Source organism: Lepisosteus platostomus, assembly GCF_059453375.1.
Source record: "Lepisosteus platostomus isolate fLepPlt1 chromosome 5 unlocalized genomic scaffold, fLepPlt1.hap1 SUPER_5_unloc_2, whole genome shotgun sequence".
Lineage (NCBI taxonomy): Eukaryota > Metazoa > Chordata > Actinopteri > Semionotiformes > Lepisosteidae > Lepisosteus > Lepisosteus platostomus.
In genome coordinates, this window is record NW_028291472.1 from 188,561 (window position 1) to 204,117 (window position 15,557).

The 15,557-nt window shown below is 45.8% G+C and overlaps 1 protein-coding gene across 1 annotated transcript in view; it reads right to left on the reverse strand.

Moving 5' to 3' along the window:
• Positions 1–15,557, reverse strand: part of LOC148638274 (uncharacterized) — a 43,007-nt gene that overhangs the window by 19,629 nt on the left and 7,821 nt on the right. The window contains exons 3-4 of the mRNA XM_088623375.1: positions 6,820–7,251; positions 348–527 (exon numbers count right to left, since the gene is read on the reverse strand). Coding sequence (XP_088479501.1) covers positions 348–527; positions 6,820–7,251 — 612 coding nt within the window. The remainder of the gene's footprint in view (positions 1–347; positions 528–6,819; positions 7,252–15,557) is intronic.

A 15,557-nucleotide genomic window follows, 5' to 3' on the forward strand; every position in this document is an offset into this window, starting at 1 on the left:
AGGAAGAATTGTGATGATAATCAAGATCAATTAAACATCTACCAGATTAGAAGCCATGCAAAGGCACAAGCACACGACTATACATGCCATGCACACAAAAGAAGAGAGCTAAGATATTTCAGTTCAGGGATGACTTTAGTTTATGTATGCATGGATTATTTTATCTGCAGGGTCAGTCAATTTGGGCTCCATGTCCTGCTCTGTAAGATTAAACTCACCCAGTTCTTCTTTCAGCTCTTGTACAGAGACACGGCCCAGTTCAATACAGTGTGCTGCAATATTCTTGGTGTCCAGATTGTTCATCGTCACTGTAAAATCATCAGATACTAAGAGCCCAGGTGTCTCACTCTCAGGCTCGGTCTTCATCACGGGCACAGAGTCCAGTTCCCCCACCCGCTGTCTGCTCTCTGTGCGCTGCTGCTCACTGAGCGTCTCTTTCCCTTCGGCAGCAGTGAGCTCTGTGTACTGTCTCAGACGGTAGTCCCACTCCTCCTCACTGCACTGGTGGTCAAGAGGAGCCGCTGTAGCTGAAAAACACAGGACAAGAGAAAAAAGACCTTTAAAATGGGCTTTCCCCAGCAAAATAACCTCAGAGAAAAAAAAAGTCAATTTCAGACTAAAGAGACTCAGTTCCTTCAGCCTGTCAGTGTGGGACACTCCTTTCTGACTCAAGAGACTCAGTTCCTTCAGCCTGTCAGTGTGGGACACTCCCTTCAGACTAAAGAGACTCAGTTCCTTCTGCCTGTCAGTATGGGACACTCCCTTCAGACTAAAGAGACTCAGTTCCTTCTGCCTGTCAGTGTGGGACACTCCCTTCAGACTAAAGAGACTCAGTTCCTTCAGCCTGTCAGTGTGGGAGCCTCCCTTCTGACTAAAGAGACTCAGTTCCTCCAGCCTGTCAGTGTGGGACACTCCCTTCCAACCAAAGAGACTCAGTTCCTTCAGTCTGTCAGTGTGGGACACTCCCTTCAAACTAAAGAGACTCAGTTCCTCCAGCCTGTCAGTGCGGGACAATCCCTTCAGACTGAAGACACTCACTTCCTCCAGCCTGTCAGTGTGTCAGTGTTTATCGTCATTATACTCACATTTCAGGTATGTGGGATAACGCAATGCTATTTAGCGAGCTCTCAGACGATCAGTAGTACAAAAACACAACAATACAATTGTATAAGAAAAGAAAGACAGAGACAACAGGCAGTGTGCAAAACAACATCAGATGTGCAAAAACATACATCAACAGAATGAAATAAAAGGATAGACAATTATGGGGAGTGAGCTTCTTGACATGGGACGTAGGGGTCGATCTCAATGTGTGTTTGAGTTATTGGTAAGAGAGAAGGCACTGTGAGCTTCAGATCGCAGGTGAAAAATACGTTTTCAACTGTTTTTCCCATGTTTGTCGCCGATACCGAAGAGCCTGCAAATGTAATCCTGAATGAAAATGAATGTTCAACAGCTCTGCATGATCTGGAAAAAAAAATGAGGACAAGACGGAATCACCTGTTTGGCTAAAACTTAGAAGACAATGAATGTCATCGCAGGAGAAGGTAGGCAGAGTGAAAACAATGTTATTCCAACTCAGTACAGACCATCTAAGAGTGAAATAATTCAATTTTTAACATTTTTCATGATTTGTAGCCGTTTTAAATGGACAGTTCTTAGGCTGGGTTGCTAATCTCTTTGAGGCATTTTTTTCCTCCTGTTTAACGAAACTGAACCAAATCAGTAGACTAAATTAAAAAGCGCATGCCTCAATAGGACAGACATTTCGGTCAACTAAGACTATTCAGTTCAACTTTATTGGCATTAAACTTACACAGGTGCATAGTATAATGAAAAGTGTTTCTCATTAGTCACTCAGGTGCAGTATATAAATAGGACAGAAGATGAGACAATAGACAGTTACACAATAAGACAGTTACACAATAGCAATAATAGTAATATGTAATAACATAACATAAATAACGTAATCAAGTAATCGAAAACTGTGCAAAATTCTGCAAACAGAGAAAATGTAACAGGACAAAAACAGTGCAAGGTAATTCTTGGAACAGTGCAAAAAAATAGTGTGGTTAAAAGTAGTATGGTTAATTAATATTGAATATTATTATGCCTGTTACAATTTTACTGGGCTATCGAGGGGACAGTACAATTTTGGCTTACATGTGTGTGTGGTGGTGTAGGAGTACAGTGGTTGTGGGTACAGAAGGATGTTGGAGAGATCATAATAAGGTGGAAGGGAGTGGGGGCGTCACCAACTTGACAGTCTGTGTGCGACTGGAGTGACCGGAACCTTCTGCCAGATGGTAGGGGAACAAACAAGTTATGACCGGGGTGAGTGGGGTCAGACATAATTTTGGTGGCTTTTTTCAGACTCCTGGTGTTGTATATGTCCTGGATGGGATTTTTTTTTGCTCTTGTAGCTTGTGATTGTATTTGTATGCGATTGTATTAGGACGACTAAATTATACTGCAGTTGCAGTGCTGCTGACTGCAAAGCCCTACAGCGGAGGGTGAAAACTGCCCAGTCCATCACTGGGGTGGCCCTTCCCATCTATACGGGGCATTTATGACAGACGGGGCTTGAGGAAAGCTCTGAGCATCATCAAAGACCCCCACACACCCAAGCTACAGACTGTATGACCCTCTACCATCTGGAAAACGGTACTGGAGCATTCGGGCCCGGGCTACCAGACTCAGAGAGAGTTTTCACCCCCACACTATCAAACTGTGAAACTCCCAGCCTCTCTCGCCTGCGATCTGAATCCTCACAGTGCCTTCTCTCTTTATCAAAACTCAAACACACATTGAAATCGACCCTCATTTCTATCTTCATTTCTTTATTTAATTCTGCTGATGTATGATTTTGCACATCTGATGTTGTTTTGCACATCACCTGTTGTTGGGTTTTTCCACACTGCCTGTTGTCTTTGTCTTTCTTTTCTTATGCAATTGTATCGTTGTTGTTTTTTTTGTACTACTTAATGTCTGAGAGCTCGCTAAATAGCATTGCGTTATGCCATAGACCTGTGTATGAGTATAATGACGATAAACTTGAACTTGAAATTGAAATATTATCTGTGGCTTCAGAGAAACTAGGGTATAGTGCACTTTAGTGCAGTACAGCCCAATGAGATCAAGGTAAAAACACAGGACAGCGCGGTACAGCCCAGTGAGATCAAGGTAAAAACACAGGACAGCGCAGTACAGCCCAGTGAGATCAAGGTAAAAACACAGGACAGGGCAGTACAGCCCAGTGAGATCAAGGTCAAAACACAGGACAGCGCAGTACAGCCCAGTGAGATCAAGGTAAAAACACAGGACAGGGCAGTACAGCCCAGTGAGATCAAGGTCAAAACACAGGACAGCCCAGTGAGATTGTAGTAAAAACACAGGACAGCGCAGTACAGCCCAGTGAGATCAAGGTAAAAACACAGGACAGCGCAGTACAGCCCAGTGAGATTGTAGTAAAAGCACAAGACAGTGGAGTACAGCCCAGTGAGATCAAGGTCAAAACACAATACAGCGCAGTACAGCCCAGTGAGATCAAGGTAAAAACACAGGACAGCGCGGTACAGCCCAGTGAGATCAAGGTAAAAACACAGGACAGCGCGGTACAGCCCAGTGAGATCAAGGTAAAAACACAGGACAGCGCAGTACAGCCCAGTGAGATCAGGGTAAAAACACAGGACAGTGCAGTACAGCCCAGTGAGATTGTAGTAAAAACACCGTACAGTGGAGTACAGCCCAGTGAGATCAAGGTCAAAACACAGTACAGCGCAGTACAGCCCAGTGAGATCAAGGTAAAAACACAGGACAGTGCAGTACAGCCCAGTGAGATTGTAGTAAAAGCACAAGACAGTGGAGTACAGCTCAGTGAGATCAAGGTCAAAACACAGTACAGCGCAGTACAGCCCAGTGAGATCAAGGTAAAAACACAGGACAGTGCAGTACAGCCCAGTGAGATTGTAGTAAAAGCACAAGACAGTGGAGTACAGCTCAGTGAGATCAAGGTCAAAACACAGTACAGCGCAGTACAGCCCAGTGAGATTGTAGTAAAAACACAGTACAGTGCAGTACAGCCCAGTGAGATTGTAGTAAAAACACAGGACAGCACAGTACAGCCCAGTGAGATCAAGGTAAAAACACAGGACAGCGCAGTACAGCCCAGTGAGATCAAGGTAAAAACACAGGACAGCGCGGTACAGCCCAGTGAGATTGTAGTAAAAGCACAAGACAGTGGAGTGCAGCCCAGTGAGATCAAGGATTAGCACTGAATGAGTGCATTCCAAACCACAGGGAATTAAAATGCACACAGTGACACTGAAAACGTCCACTTTTACATCCCAAAAATTGCTGATTTCCCCAGCGCCACATCCTGCGATTCTAAAACACGATACCCCTCAAAGAACACCGGGGGCTCAACGAGTTTCCTCCCTCCAGAAACTTTAAAACTTATTGTGTACCGATTGTGAAAGCCTTTGTAAGGGACTTTGAAGTGTCTCTTACATTTTAGATCACGTTTGTGACGCTGGGGAGAGTAAACACTTTAAATTTAAAAGGGGAGGGTATGGGCAGCAGCCAGATCACCCTGCAACTCACAACTGGCAGCCCCCCCCTACTGGAGCTCAGCAGGTGTGAGCCTGGTCAGTACCTGGAGGGGAGACCTCCTGGGAAAAACTAAGGTTGCTGCTGGGAGAGGTGTTAGTGGGGCCAGCAGGGGGCGCTCTCACCCTGCGGTCTGTGTGGGTCCTGATGCCCCAGTATAGTGACGGGGGACACCGGACTGTAAACAGGCGCCGTCCTTCGGATGAGATGTAAAACCGAGGTCCTGACTCTCTGTGGTCATTAAAAATCCCAGGGCGTCTCTCGAAAAGAGTAGGGGTGTAACCCCGGCGTCCTGGCCAAATTTCCCATTGGCCCCTTACCCATCATGGCCTCCTAATAACCCCCCTCTCTGAACTGGCTTCATCCCTCTGCTCTCCTCCCCACTGAGAGCTGGTGTGTGGGGAGCGTTCTGGCGCACTATGGCTGCCGTCGCATCATCCAGGTGGTGGGGGCTGCACACTGGTGGCGGTAGTGGGATTCCCCCTGACCTGTCAAGCGCTTTGAGTGGAGTGTCCAGAAAAGCGCTATATAAGTGTAAGCAATTATTATTATTAAATTTAAAATTGAGCACAAAATCTCGAACTTTGTGAAAGTACAGAAAGGTGTCGTCGCAAACTCGCATCCACGCGTCTATGAATTGTGAGAAGGAAGGCCGCGTATATTTTCTACAAGCCTGGTCAGTACCTGGATGGGGAGACCTCCTGGGAAAAACTAAGGTTGCTGCTGGGAGAGGTGTTAGTGGGGCCAGCAGGGGGCGCTCTCACCCTGCGGTCTGTGTGGGTCCCAATGCCCCAGTATAGTGCCCTTACCAATCATGGCCCCTTTAATAATCCCCCTCCAGGTACTGACCAGGCTCACACCTGCTGAGCTCCAGTAGGGGGGGGCTGTTAGTGGTGAGTTGCAGGGTGATCTGGCTGCTGGATAAAATGTGGGGGAAAAGGCCAGTGTGGAGTGGACAGACTTTTAAATCATGCCTGTCAAGATAATATAATCATTTTGTTTTGTTTCCTGAATAACCGGAAAAGGGGACATATGTTGGAGCAATATCCTGCTCAGCTTGCATGTCTGAGTTCTTCCCCTATTCCTTTCCCAAACAGATATATGGCTTTTAGGTACTGTATAAAAAAACGGCCAATGGGAGTTCTTGTGCTATTAACGTTATCAGGTGACAGCTACAGAGATGTTGTTGCCAGACACAAAAATCATCACAGAACAAATAAGTAGCGTTCAAGTCTCGTTTCAATTTTTTAACATCTTCACAAATAATTAAAATAAAACTATTCACACACTGACAGTACATCACATGAACACTGCACTGAGAGAGAGAGGGGTTCATACAGACACAATGACTGGACAGTCCAGGACATTAACACTGCACTGAGAGAGAGAGGGGTTCATACAGACACACTGACTGGTCACTCCAGTACATTAACACTGCACTGAGAGAGAGAGGGGTTCATACAGACACACTGACTGACTGGACTCCAGTACATTAACACTGCACTGAGAGAGAGAGGGGTTCATACAGACACATTGACTGACTGGACACTCCAGTACATTAACACTGCACTGAGAGAGAGAGGGGTTCATACAGACACACTGACACACTGAACATTTAATTCACAAGAATGTGAAAATGACAACGGATCAATATGCACTTTAATCACTGACAAAACTGTCATTATTAGACAACCACAAGTAGATCACAGAGGACTGGCATTTGTAAACTTTCTCAATTAAGAGGTCTGCTATATGAGCACCTAGAGATCCACTCTGAAATAACAGTGGGCAGAAATGTAACGTGTCTGTAGTTCTTCTCCACTTCGTTTTGTTTACGTGCTAAGTTACATCTGAATAATAAACGACGTGCTCTTTTATATAAAACAGCAGAAACGTCGGAACGACACAAGTACAGTCCAATCAACGCCACTAAAACGACATTTACAAGCGTTTAGCTAAAGAGTTAAAAGATTCAGTGACACCATACTCCAGGCTGAAACGACGTGTCTCTTAAGCCCTGTCACTGTTATGACGGATGCTTCAGTTTCCAGTAAAGACTCCTGTCGCTACATCACACAAAACTCTCCCACTTCACTCTGCATCCCTCCACTGGATTCTCACCAGTGAGGAAGTTAAAGGCACGATTTTAAAACACACACACACACACACACACACACACACACACACTGAGTGACAAGTCACCCCACTGACCTGACAGCTCCGGTTCCGTGTCCATTTCTTCCTTTACTTCTGCAGGGGCTTCACAGGGAAGGGTGTGTCCATCACGATCTGTCTGTCCCCGATCTCCTCCTGCTCCCGGCTCCTTCTCCCAGCACCGCAATCTCACCTTCAGCCTCTCGTTTTCCTCCTTCAGCTGCGCCATCTCACTCCCGAAAGTCTCCTCCACACACTGGGTGATCTTCACCACCGCCCGTCTCACCAGGATGTGGGAGACGCCGCGGAGTTTGTGTTGACGCCCGTCCTCGGAGTCGGCCATCCCGTCGCGGAAAACCTCCGCCACTTCGTACACGATCGCCTTGAGCAGCACCTCCATGAAGGCGTGGAGCTCGCCTTGCATTATTAACGAACAGCTCGCCATCTTGCTCCAGAGCCGATCCGAAACAAAGGAAGCGGTCGGGTCGCCTAGGAGGTCGGCAGGAAATACGTCATCAGATCGCGCCTGCTCAGCTGCGCCGCGGCTTTCAAACGGCTGAAGAGCCGGGGTTTACGGAGCGGCTGGATTAATTGTTGACGTGTTTTATCCTATCAAAACGACACTTTATACATTCAAATAAACACTCTATTTGTTCTTATTTGCTTGTATTATTTAATGTTCTAAAAAACCTGGGAAAAAAAAGACGTTTCAGTGACAGAATACAATCTTCGCCGCGCAATGTAGTTTTTTTTTGTCAGCTCTGCTCAAATCATTTCCACCCCTAAGTCTTGTCAGTCGGCGCAAAAAGGCTACAAATCTAAAAAAAAAAAGATTTCACCTCGAGAAATAGAACAATCGCATTGTTGTGGAGTTACCTGATATTTCAAGCCGATTTAAATATCTACAAACTAATCTCTTAGAACATTTGTGCTGATCACCACTGCACAATAAACAATGGAAAGAGCTGCAGCTCAGATCAAATTCATGGTCACATCTGAGATAAAGGACAGAGTGCAAACTGTCTAGATATGTCAATTAAACTGCACAACTGCGACATGCTAAGACTGCATGCCCAGAAAGTCACACTGTCTCTGCAGTAATAAGTTGGCTTTGCAGTTGATTGAGTTGGAAATGTTTTGAACCAAACTTGACTGAGCAAAACCTGTCGGGGTTGTTATAACGAGCGAATCCATTTCCATCACAGTTTCTGAAAAGGGATATGTGCCCTGCAGCTACGGGATAATCTTTATAGTTTCACTCTTGCCTTTAAGAATTCATTTCGCCCTGCTAGCCATTTATACAGCACCCCTGGGAGCAGTTGGGGTTCAGGGCCTTGCTCAGGGGAGCCAACGGCCACAGGATTTGAACCGGCAACCTTCCAGGCACAGGCACAAATCCTGAGCCACAGAGCCACCCCATACTGTACTTTAGTAATCTGTTCAAACTGTTTTTCTTACATAAGCCATAATCTGGACAATAAATAATATGATGATCCAAATGCATTATTGTCTTAGTTGAAGTTTTTTTTTATGTAGCGTACGATACATAATCCTGTTCCTATACAGTAACAGGCTCTCCTCACCTGGTAAAATGTATTAGCTGTCTTCTGTAATACAGAACAGAGCCCCGATAGAGTTAGACTCCTCACCTGTGAAATCTATGATATTTGTTCTGCGATTGAGACCTCTGCTGAAGACCAGAGCCCTGAGTTATGAGAGGGTGAATGTATGAATGGCCATTCAGTGTGGTCAGGCAGGACTGAAAGAAAACGTGTTTGTGATTCATTCTTATGAAGTGGCTGGGGGTAGTATGTAAATCTATTGTGAACAAACTGCAGTAGGCCCAGAATTCAGCAGCCAGAATCCTGACCAGGTCTAGTGCAAGTGTTGACATTACTCCTATCCTGGAGTCCCTGCACTGGCTTCCGGTCAAATTCCATGTGGACTTTAAAATCCTCCTGCTCACCTATAGGGCTCTGCGTGGCTGGGCACCTCAGTACCTGTCTGAGCTATCATCGCCCTACTCCCCACCTCGCAACCTTCGCTCTTCGAATTCTGCCCTCCTTACTGTACCCCCAAGCCCGTCTACACTCTAGGGGTGACAGGGCCTTCTCCTGTTGTGCCCCCCAAGCTCTGGAACTCTCTGCCCAAGGATATCAGAGAGTCACCTTCCCTAAACTCCTGCCAATCCAGACTCCAAACCCTCTTCTTCAGAAGAGCCTTTACTGAACTGGTTCTGTTCTTCACCCCTCTGCTTCTCTTAGTACCACCATCCACACTCTCCTCTGTGTGTTGTCATTGTGTTTTATCTGGTGTATTCTTCTTATTTATCATTGTTGTCATCCTGTAAAGCGCTTTGAGAAGCCACCTTTAAAGGCGCTATATAAAATAAAGTTTATTATTATTATTAGTGCTACAACCGCAGAATGTCCAGCTCGTTTCACACCTGCGGTTTACTTACTTCCTCTTGTCTATAGACCAGATGAAATTACTTCTTAAGAAGGACGTGGTCAATGACAAAGACATCTTTTGTGGAGAGAAAAAACAACTCCTCGTATGGAAATTCAGAATGGGCTTTCCTGTGTGTGTTTACTGTATAAAACTCATTGCATTTGCCATCTCTTTGGAGAGGTTGCTCACAGATCAGTATGAGAGGTTACTCTCAGATCAGTATGAGAGGTTACACTCAGATCAGTATGAGAGGTTACGCTCAGATCAGTATGAGAGGTTACTCTCAGATCAGTATGAGAGGTTGCGCTCAGATCAGTATGAGAGGTTACTCTCAGATCAGTATGAGAAGTTACACTCAGATCAGTATGAGAGGTTACTCACAGATCAGTATGAGAGGTTACTCTCAGATCAGTATGAGAGGTTACTCACAGATCAGTATGAGAGGCTGCTCACAGATCAGTATGAGAGGCTGCTCTCAGATCAGTATGAGAGGCTACACTCAGATCAGTATGAGAGGTTACTCTCAGATCAGTATGAGAGGTTACTCTCAGATCAGTATGAGAGGTTACTCACAGATCAGTATGAGAGGCTGCTCTCAAATCAGTATGAGAGGTTACTCTCAGATCAGTATGAGAGGCTGTTCTCAGATCAGTATGAAAGGTTCCTCTCAGATCAGTATGAGAGGTTACTCACAGATCAGTATGAGAGGCTACTCTCAGATCAGTATGAGAGGTTACACTCAGATCAGTATGAGAGGTTACTCTCAGATCAGTATGAGAGGTTACTCACAGATCAGTATGAGAGGCTGCTCTCAGATCAGTATGAGAGGTTACTCTCAGATCAGTATGAGAGGTTACACTCAGATCAGTATGAGAGGTTACACTCAGATCAGTATGAGAGGCTGCTCTCAGATCAGTATGAGAGGTTACTCTCAGATCAGTATGAGAGGTTACACTCAGATCAGTATGAGAGGTTGCTCTCAGATCAGTATGAGAGGTTACTCTCAGATCAGTATGAGAGGTTACTCTCAGATCAGTACAGTATGAGAGGTTACTCACAGATCAGTATGAGAGGTTACTCACAGATCAGTATGAGAGGTTACACTCAGATCAGTATGAGAGGTTACACTCAGATCAGTATGAGAGGTTACTCACAGATCAGTAGGAGAGGCTGCTCTCAGATCTGCATGATGATATCCTCCCCATGCGCATGAATACAGGACTCTGCTTGACCACCCCTCACCCGAGTGAAGACTTTTCTTCAACACAAGCAGGCGGGAAAAAAAACAACACCATGTGATGTATACTGTGCTCTGATACAGACTTGTTGTTGTGTTGTTGTAGTGTTTCTAACAATATCTTTTTTTTTTAAAACAAAAGGGGATTTTGTGATAGAGACCGACAGCCGGTTTAATATTATGGCCCCTCTGCGTGTAGGCGATAAAACATGATTTTTTCCTGTACTTCACCAGTCTGCTTCCTGTCCGCTGGGATGAAGGGGGGTCACGCTGTTCGGCGGTGCTTCACAGGTGCGGATGAGACTGGACGGACTGGGCTCTGTCCGTTCAACAGGGGCGCCGGACAGCGAACGAGATCAACCAGGACCGGAAAGATGCAGCCCTGCTCCCTCCCAGGCGCTGAACCCTCTCCAAAAAGATCTTGCAGTAGGTTTGGTAAGGTAGGTCTTCCCTCTGATTTTGAGCCGTGCTTTCTCAGTTAAACCCAAATTTCGAAAACAGGCCTGATCTACACAATTATCTGTTCCACAACACACTCCTGGACTCTAAAATTTTAAAAAAGCTCTAATTAAATGTTTATAATAATAATAATAATTGCTTACACTTATATAGCGCTTTTTCTGGACACTCCACTCAAAGCGCTTTAAAGGGAATGGGGAATCCCACTACCGCCACCAATGTGCAGCCCCCACCTGGATGATGCGACGGCAGCCATAGTGCGCCAGAACGCTCCCCACACAGCAGCTCTCAGTGGGGAGGAGAGCAGAGGGATGAAGCCAGTTCAGAGAGGGGGGTTATTAGGGGGACATGATGGGTAAGGGCCAATGGGAAATTTGGCCAGGATGCCGGGGTTACACCCCTACTCTTTTCGAGAAATGCCCTGGGATTTTTAATGATGTGGTGTGGTGACCACAGAGACCACAGAGAGTCAGGACCTCAGTTTTATGTCTCATCCGCAGGACGGCACCTGTTTACAGTCCAGTGTCCCCCGTCACTATACTGGGGCATCAGGACCCACACAGACCGCAGGGTGAGAGCGCCCCCTGCTGGCCCCACTAACACCTCTCCCAGCAGCAGCCTTAATTTTTCCCAGGAGGTCTCCCCTCCAGGTACTGGCCAGGCTCACACCTGCTGGGCTCCAGTGGGGGTGGGCTGCCAGTTGGGAGCTGCAGGGTGAGATGGCTGCTTCTGTAAACAATATGTTGTTTACAGAGTGTTGGCTTCAATGGATGGATGAGACTTGTGTGTCACAGTCCCCACAAAACAAACCCTCTCTCCATTTCCTTACTGCTTTATCCAGTACAGAGTCACGGGGCAACAAAAGCCAGACAGGACACATCCTGGATAAGACGCCAGTCTGTCATGTTGCTCCTCCAGGCCCCCAGCGCTGCGTGAACAACAATGTGATAATGTTTCTTTATTGGCCCGATACAATTTCTTGCACGAGGAATTGGTCTTGTCGCAGACCCCAGCTGGCTCTCCAGGAGACACACAGACAGGGGGAGAGAGAGAAGCTGGGGGTCAGAGCACAGGGTCAGCCATTGTACAGCACCCCCTGGAGCAGCTGGGGTTCAGGGCCTCGCTCAGGGGGGGCCCCAACGGAGTAGGATTCCTCTGCCGGCCGCGGGATTTGAACCAGCAAACCCTTCCAGCCACAGACACAGATCCTTAGCCACAAAGATTTCGGAACCAATGCCAACTCCTGCGCCACCCCTCTCCCTACCCGGAATCCATTTATGACTTCTGCTTCGTGTCCCACTGTAATTAGGTAAACAAACTTGGAATTAGGTCATTCCTAATAGGTAATTACCTAATTGGTAATTAGGGAAACAAACTTGGAATTAGGTCATTCCTAATAGGTAATTACCTAATAGGTAATTAGGTAAACAAACATGGAATTAGGTCATTCCTAATAGGTAATTACCTAATAGGTAATTAGGTAAACAAACATGGAATTAGGTCATTCCTAATAGGTAATTACCTAATTGGTAATTAGGGAAACAAACGTGGAATTAGGTCATTCCTAATAGGTAATGACCTAATTGGGAATTAGGTAAACAAACTTGGAATTAGGTCATTCCTAATAGGTAATTACCTAATTGGTAATTAGGTAAACAAACTTGGAATTAGCTCCAGTCGCACACAACTAGACTCCAAAAGAGCTTCTCCCCCTCCGAGCCGCCAAGCTGGTGACGCCCCCACTCCTTCCCATCATACTCTCACTTCCTGTACCCCCAATGACTGTACTCCTACACCACCACACCCACGCCAACCGAGTGTAAGCCGAAATTGTACTGTCCTTCCGGTAGCTCAGGAAAACTGTATTAGTCGGAATATTTATAAATCACCGTACTATTTTTGCACTGTTCCAAGAATGACCTTGCACTGTTTTTGTCCCGTTTCTCTGTTGGCGGATTTTGCACAGTTTTGATTACATGTTGTTACGCCGTTATTGTTATTGTGTTACTGTCTACCGTCTCATCTTCTGTCCTATTTATATACTGCGCCCGAGTGACTCATGAGAAACACTTTTCACTCTACCATGCACCTGTGTAAGTATCATGACAAATAAAGATGAATTGAGGCAAACATGTGTATTCAGCGTTCTTCCTGTCCTGTGGCTGTGGAAGTGCTTTTCGTTCATACCTCAGGGTAATCTGCGGCCTTGTTGTTTGAAAATACCTTCTCTATCTCGCTTGTACCATCATGAATGCTTGCAGATTCAGTATACAATTCATACAATACAGTTTCATACAATTCGCTGTTCGTTTAGCACCTGCGTCCCTCACATTCACACAGTTTGGAATGGAAAAACAGGTTCTGTACTATAGCAATGTGAGGGTTTTAATTTACTATAACAATTCATTTGTAACGGTACACTTCAACAGTGCTTTGAAGACTTCAGAGTGAAACACACAATAATTTACATACTCCCACACCGATTTCTAAATAATTTATTGAGAGTACAGTTAAACATGCATAACCACAAAAGTAACAGGATATATAAGTCAAATGATGTGCTGGGATAGAAAAGGCCGATCATTCACTCGAGGGTTTACAAAATAAGAATTAAGAGCGTTTGAGATGAAATACATCAACTAGATGTATGTTATGATCTACCTCGTGCGTTTCATATCAGTCTCGCGTAGTTAAATCGCATATTCTCAGATACGAGCAAAACAGCACTTACCTCCAGAAACTAACAAACATGTTCGGAACAATAGCTCAACTTTCGAGAATTATAATGCGAATAATGAAGTTTACTGTTGGAAACACAGAGCTGGCCTGTGCATATCCCAGTGCAGAGAGAAAGGGAGAGGGCTTTGCCTAGCATTTCCAAGGAAACTTCTGCCTGTAGTTAGCTGGAGGAGGGAGTCACCTTGACTATATATTTTTTTGCTGAATATACCTGGATATTCAGGATGTCAGTATCAGGCAAAAATAACGGTGGGCTCATGAACACAAGGTTTTTTCTGCTGCAGAAAGAATATTTTGGGGGCAGAATACTGCTTTTTAACGGACTCATTCTCTCAGCCTGGCAACTTAATAGAAATGTTATGTCTGTTAGAAATGTTACGTAATGTTAGAGAATTATGTCCTCACTGCTGGCAGACACAAGGTTGGTCAAGTATGATTGGTTAGGGTGTAATCAGGTATAATAATAATAATTAATAATTGCTTACACTTATATAGCACTTTTCTGGACACTCCACTCAAAGCGCTTCACAGATCATGGGAAATCCCACTACCGCCACCAATGTGCAGCCCCCACCTGGAATGATGATTCGACGGCAGCCATAGTGCGCCAGAACGTTCCCCACACACCAGCTCTCAGTGGGGAGGAGAGCAGAGTGATGAAGCCAGTTCAGAGAGGGGGGTTATTAGGAGGCCATGATTGGTAAGGGCCAATGGGATATTTGGCCAGGACACCGGGGTTACACCCCTACTCTTTTCGAGAGACACCCTGGGATTGTTAATGACCACAGAGAGTCAGGACCTCGGTTTTACATCTCATCCGAAGGACGGCGCCTGTTTACAGTCCAGTGTCCCCGTCACAATACTGGGGTATTAGGACCCACTTGGACCGCAGGGTGAGAGCACCCCCTGCTGGCTCCACTAACACCTCTCACAGCAGCAACCTTAGTTTTTCCCAGGAGGTCTCCCCTCCAGGTACTGACCAGGCTCACACCTGCTGAGCTCCAGTGGGGGGGGGGGCTGCCAGCTGGGAGTTGCAGGGTGATAAGGCTGCTGGTACAACCCTGCAGGTCCCTCATTGGTGGATACCCTTTGAATGACAGTGAACTTTGACGAATGGCCTTATCAGTGGGAAACTGCGCCACGCCTCATTAGGATACTTTAGGATGATCGCAGCTTTCTGAAATCCTGATCTGCGTTCCAGACCCCGAACATCTTTCTTAACAAATATGCCTCTTCCTAGCCCCATTTCTCTGCGTCTACACAGAGGCCCAAACTGCTTTGTCAAAGATCTTTCATAACACTTCATTTTTTTTTTACTTTAAGTGTAATGATATGCCTTACCACCACATAGCCCCCCCCGACTTTCTGAAGGCCACACCGTCCCGAGACGTGGGTGTCCTCCAAACCACAAAGAGATTCAAGTGGTGTTCACATCAAGGGCCGACACTCGATATTCACATCGATTCTCGAGAACTCAGGGAGGGCACCGAACAAAACATTTATACAGAGGGGATACACGGTACACTTAGGATACGCAATAGGATACAAGTTACATTTCTATAGGTAGATAACGGTCTATTAATAAGCTTCATTTAGCATATATGGCTAACATATACGTTATATATAGAGCCAACCAACGGTATTACAAAGTATCAAGATGTTCAATCATACCTCTAAATCTACTTAGTCCGTCCTGTAAAGTCCTGATGCTTGAGAGTAACATCCAGACTAGCCCACTGGTCATGATTTAGCCACCAATGGCAGCGTCAGGCACCTGTCCACCCATGCCCCAAATGATACTTACATCAGGTCTCTAGGCAGGTGGCTCTGAACCTCGCTCGGCGAAAGGCCACCTCGACGATATGAGTACCACCCGGCCTCATCTCTTCTTGGGTGACGCGATCCAGTT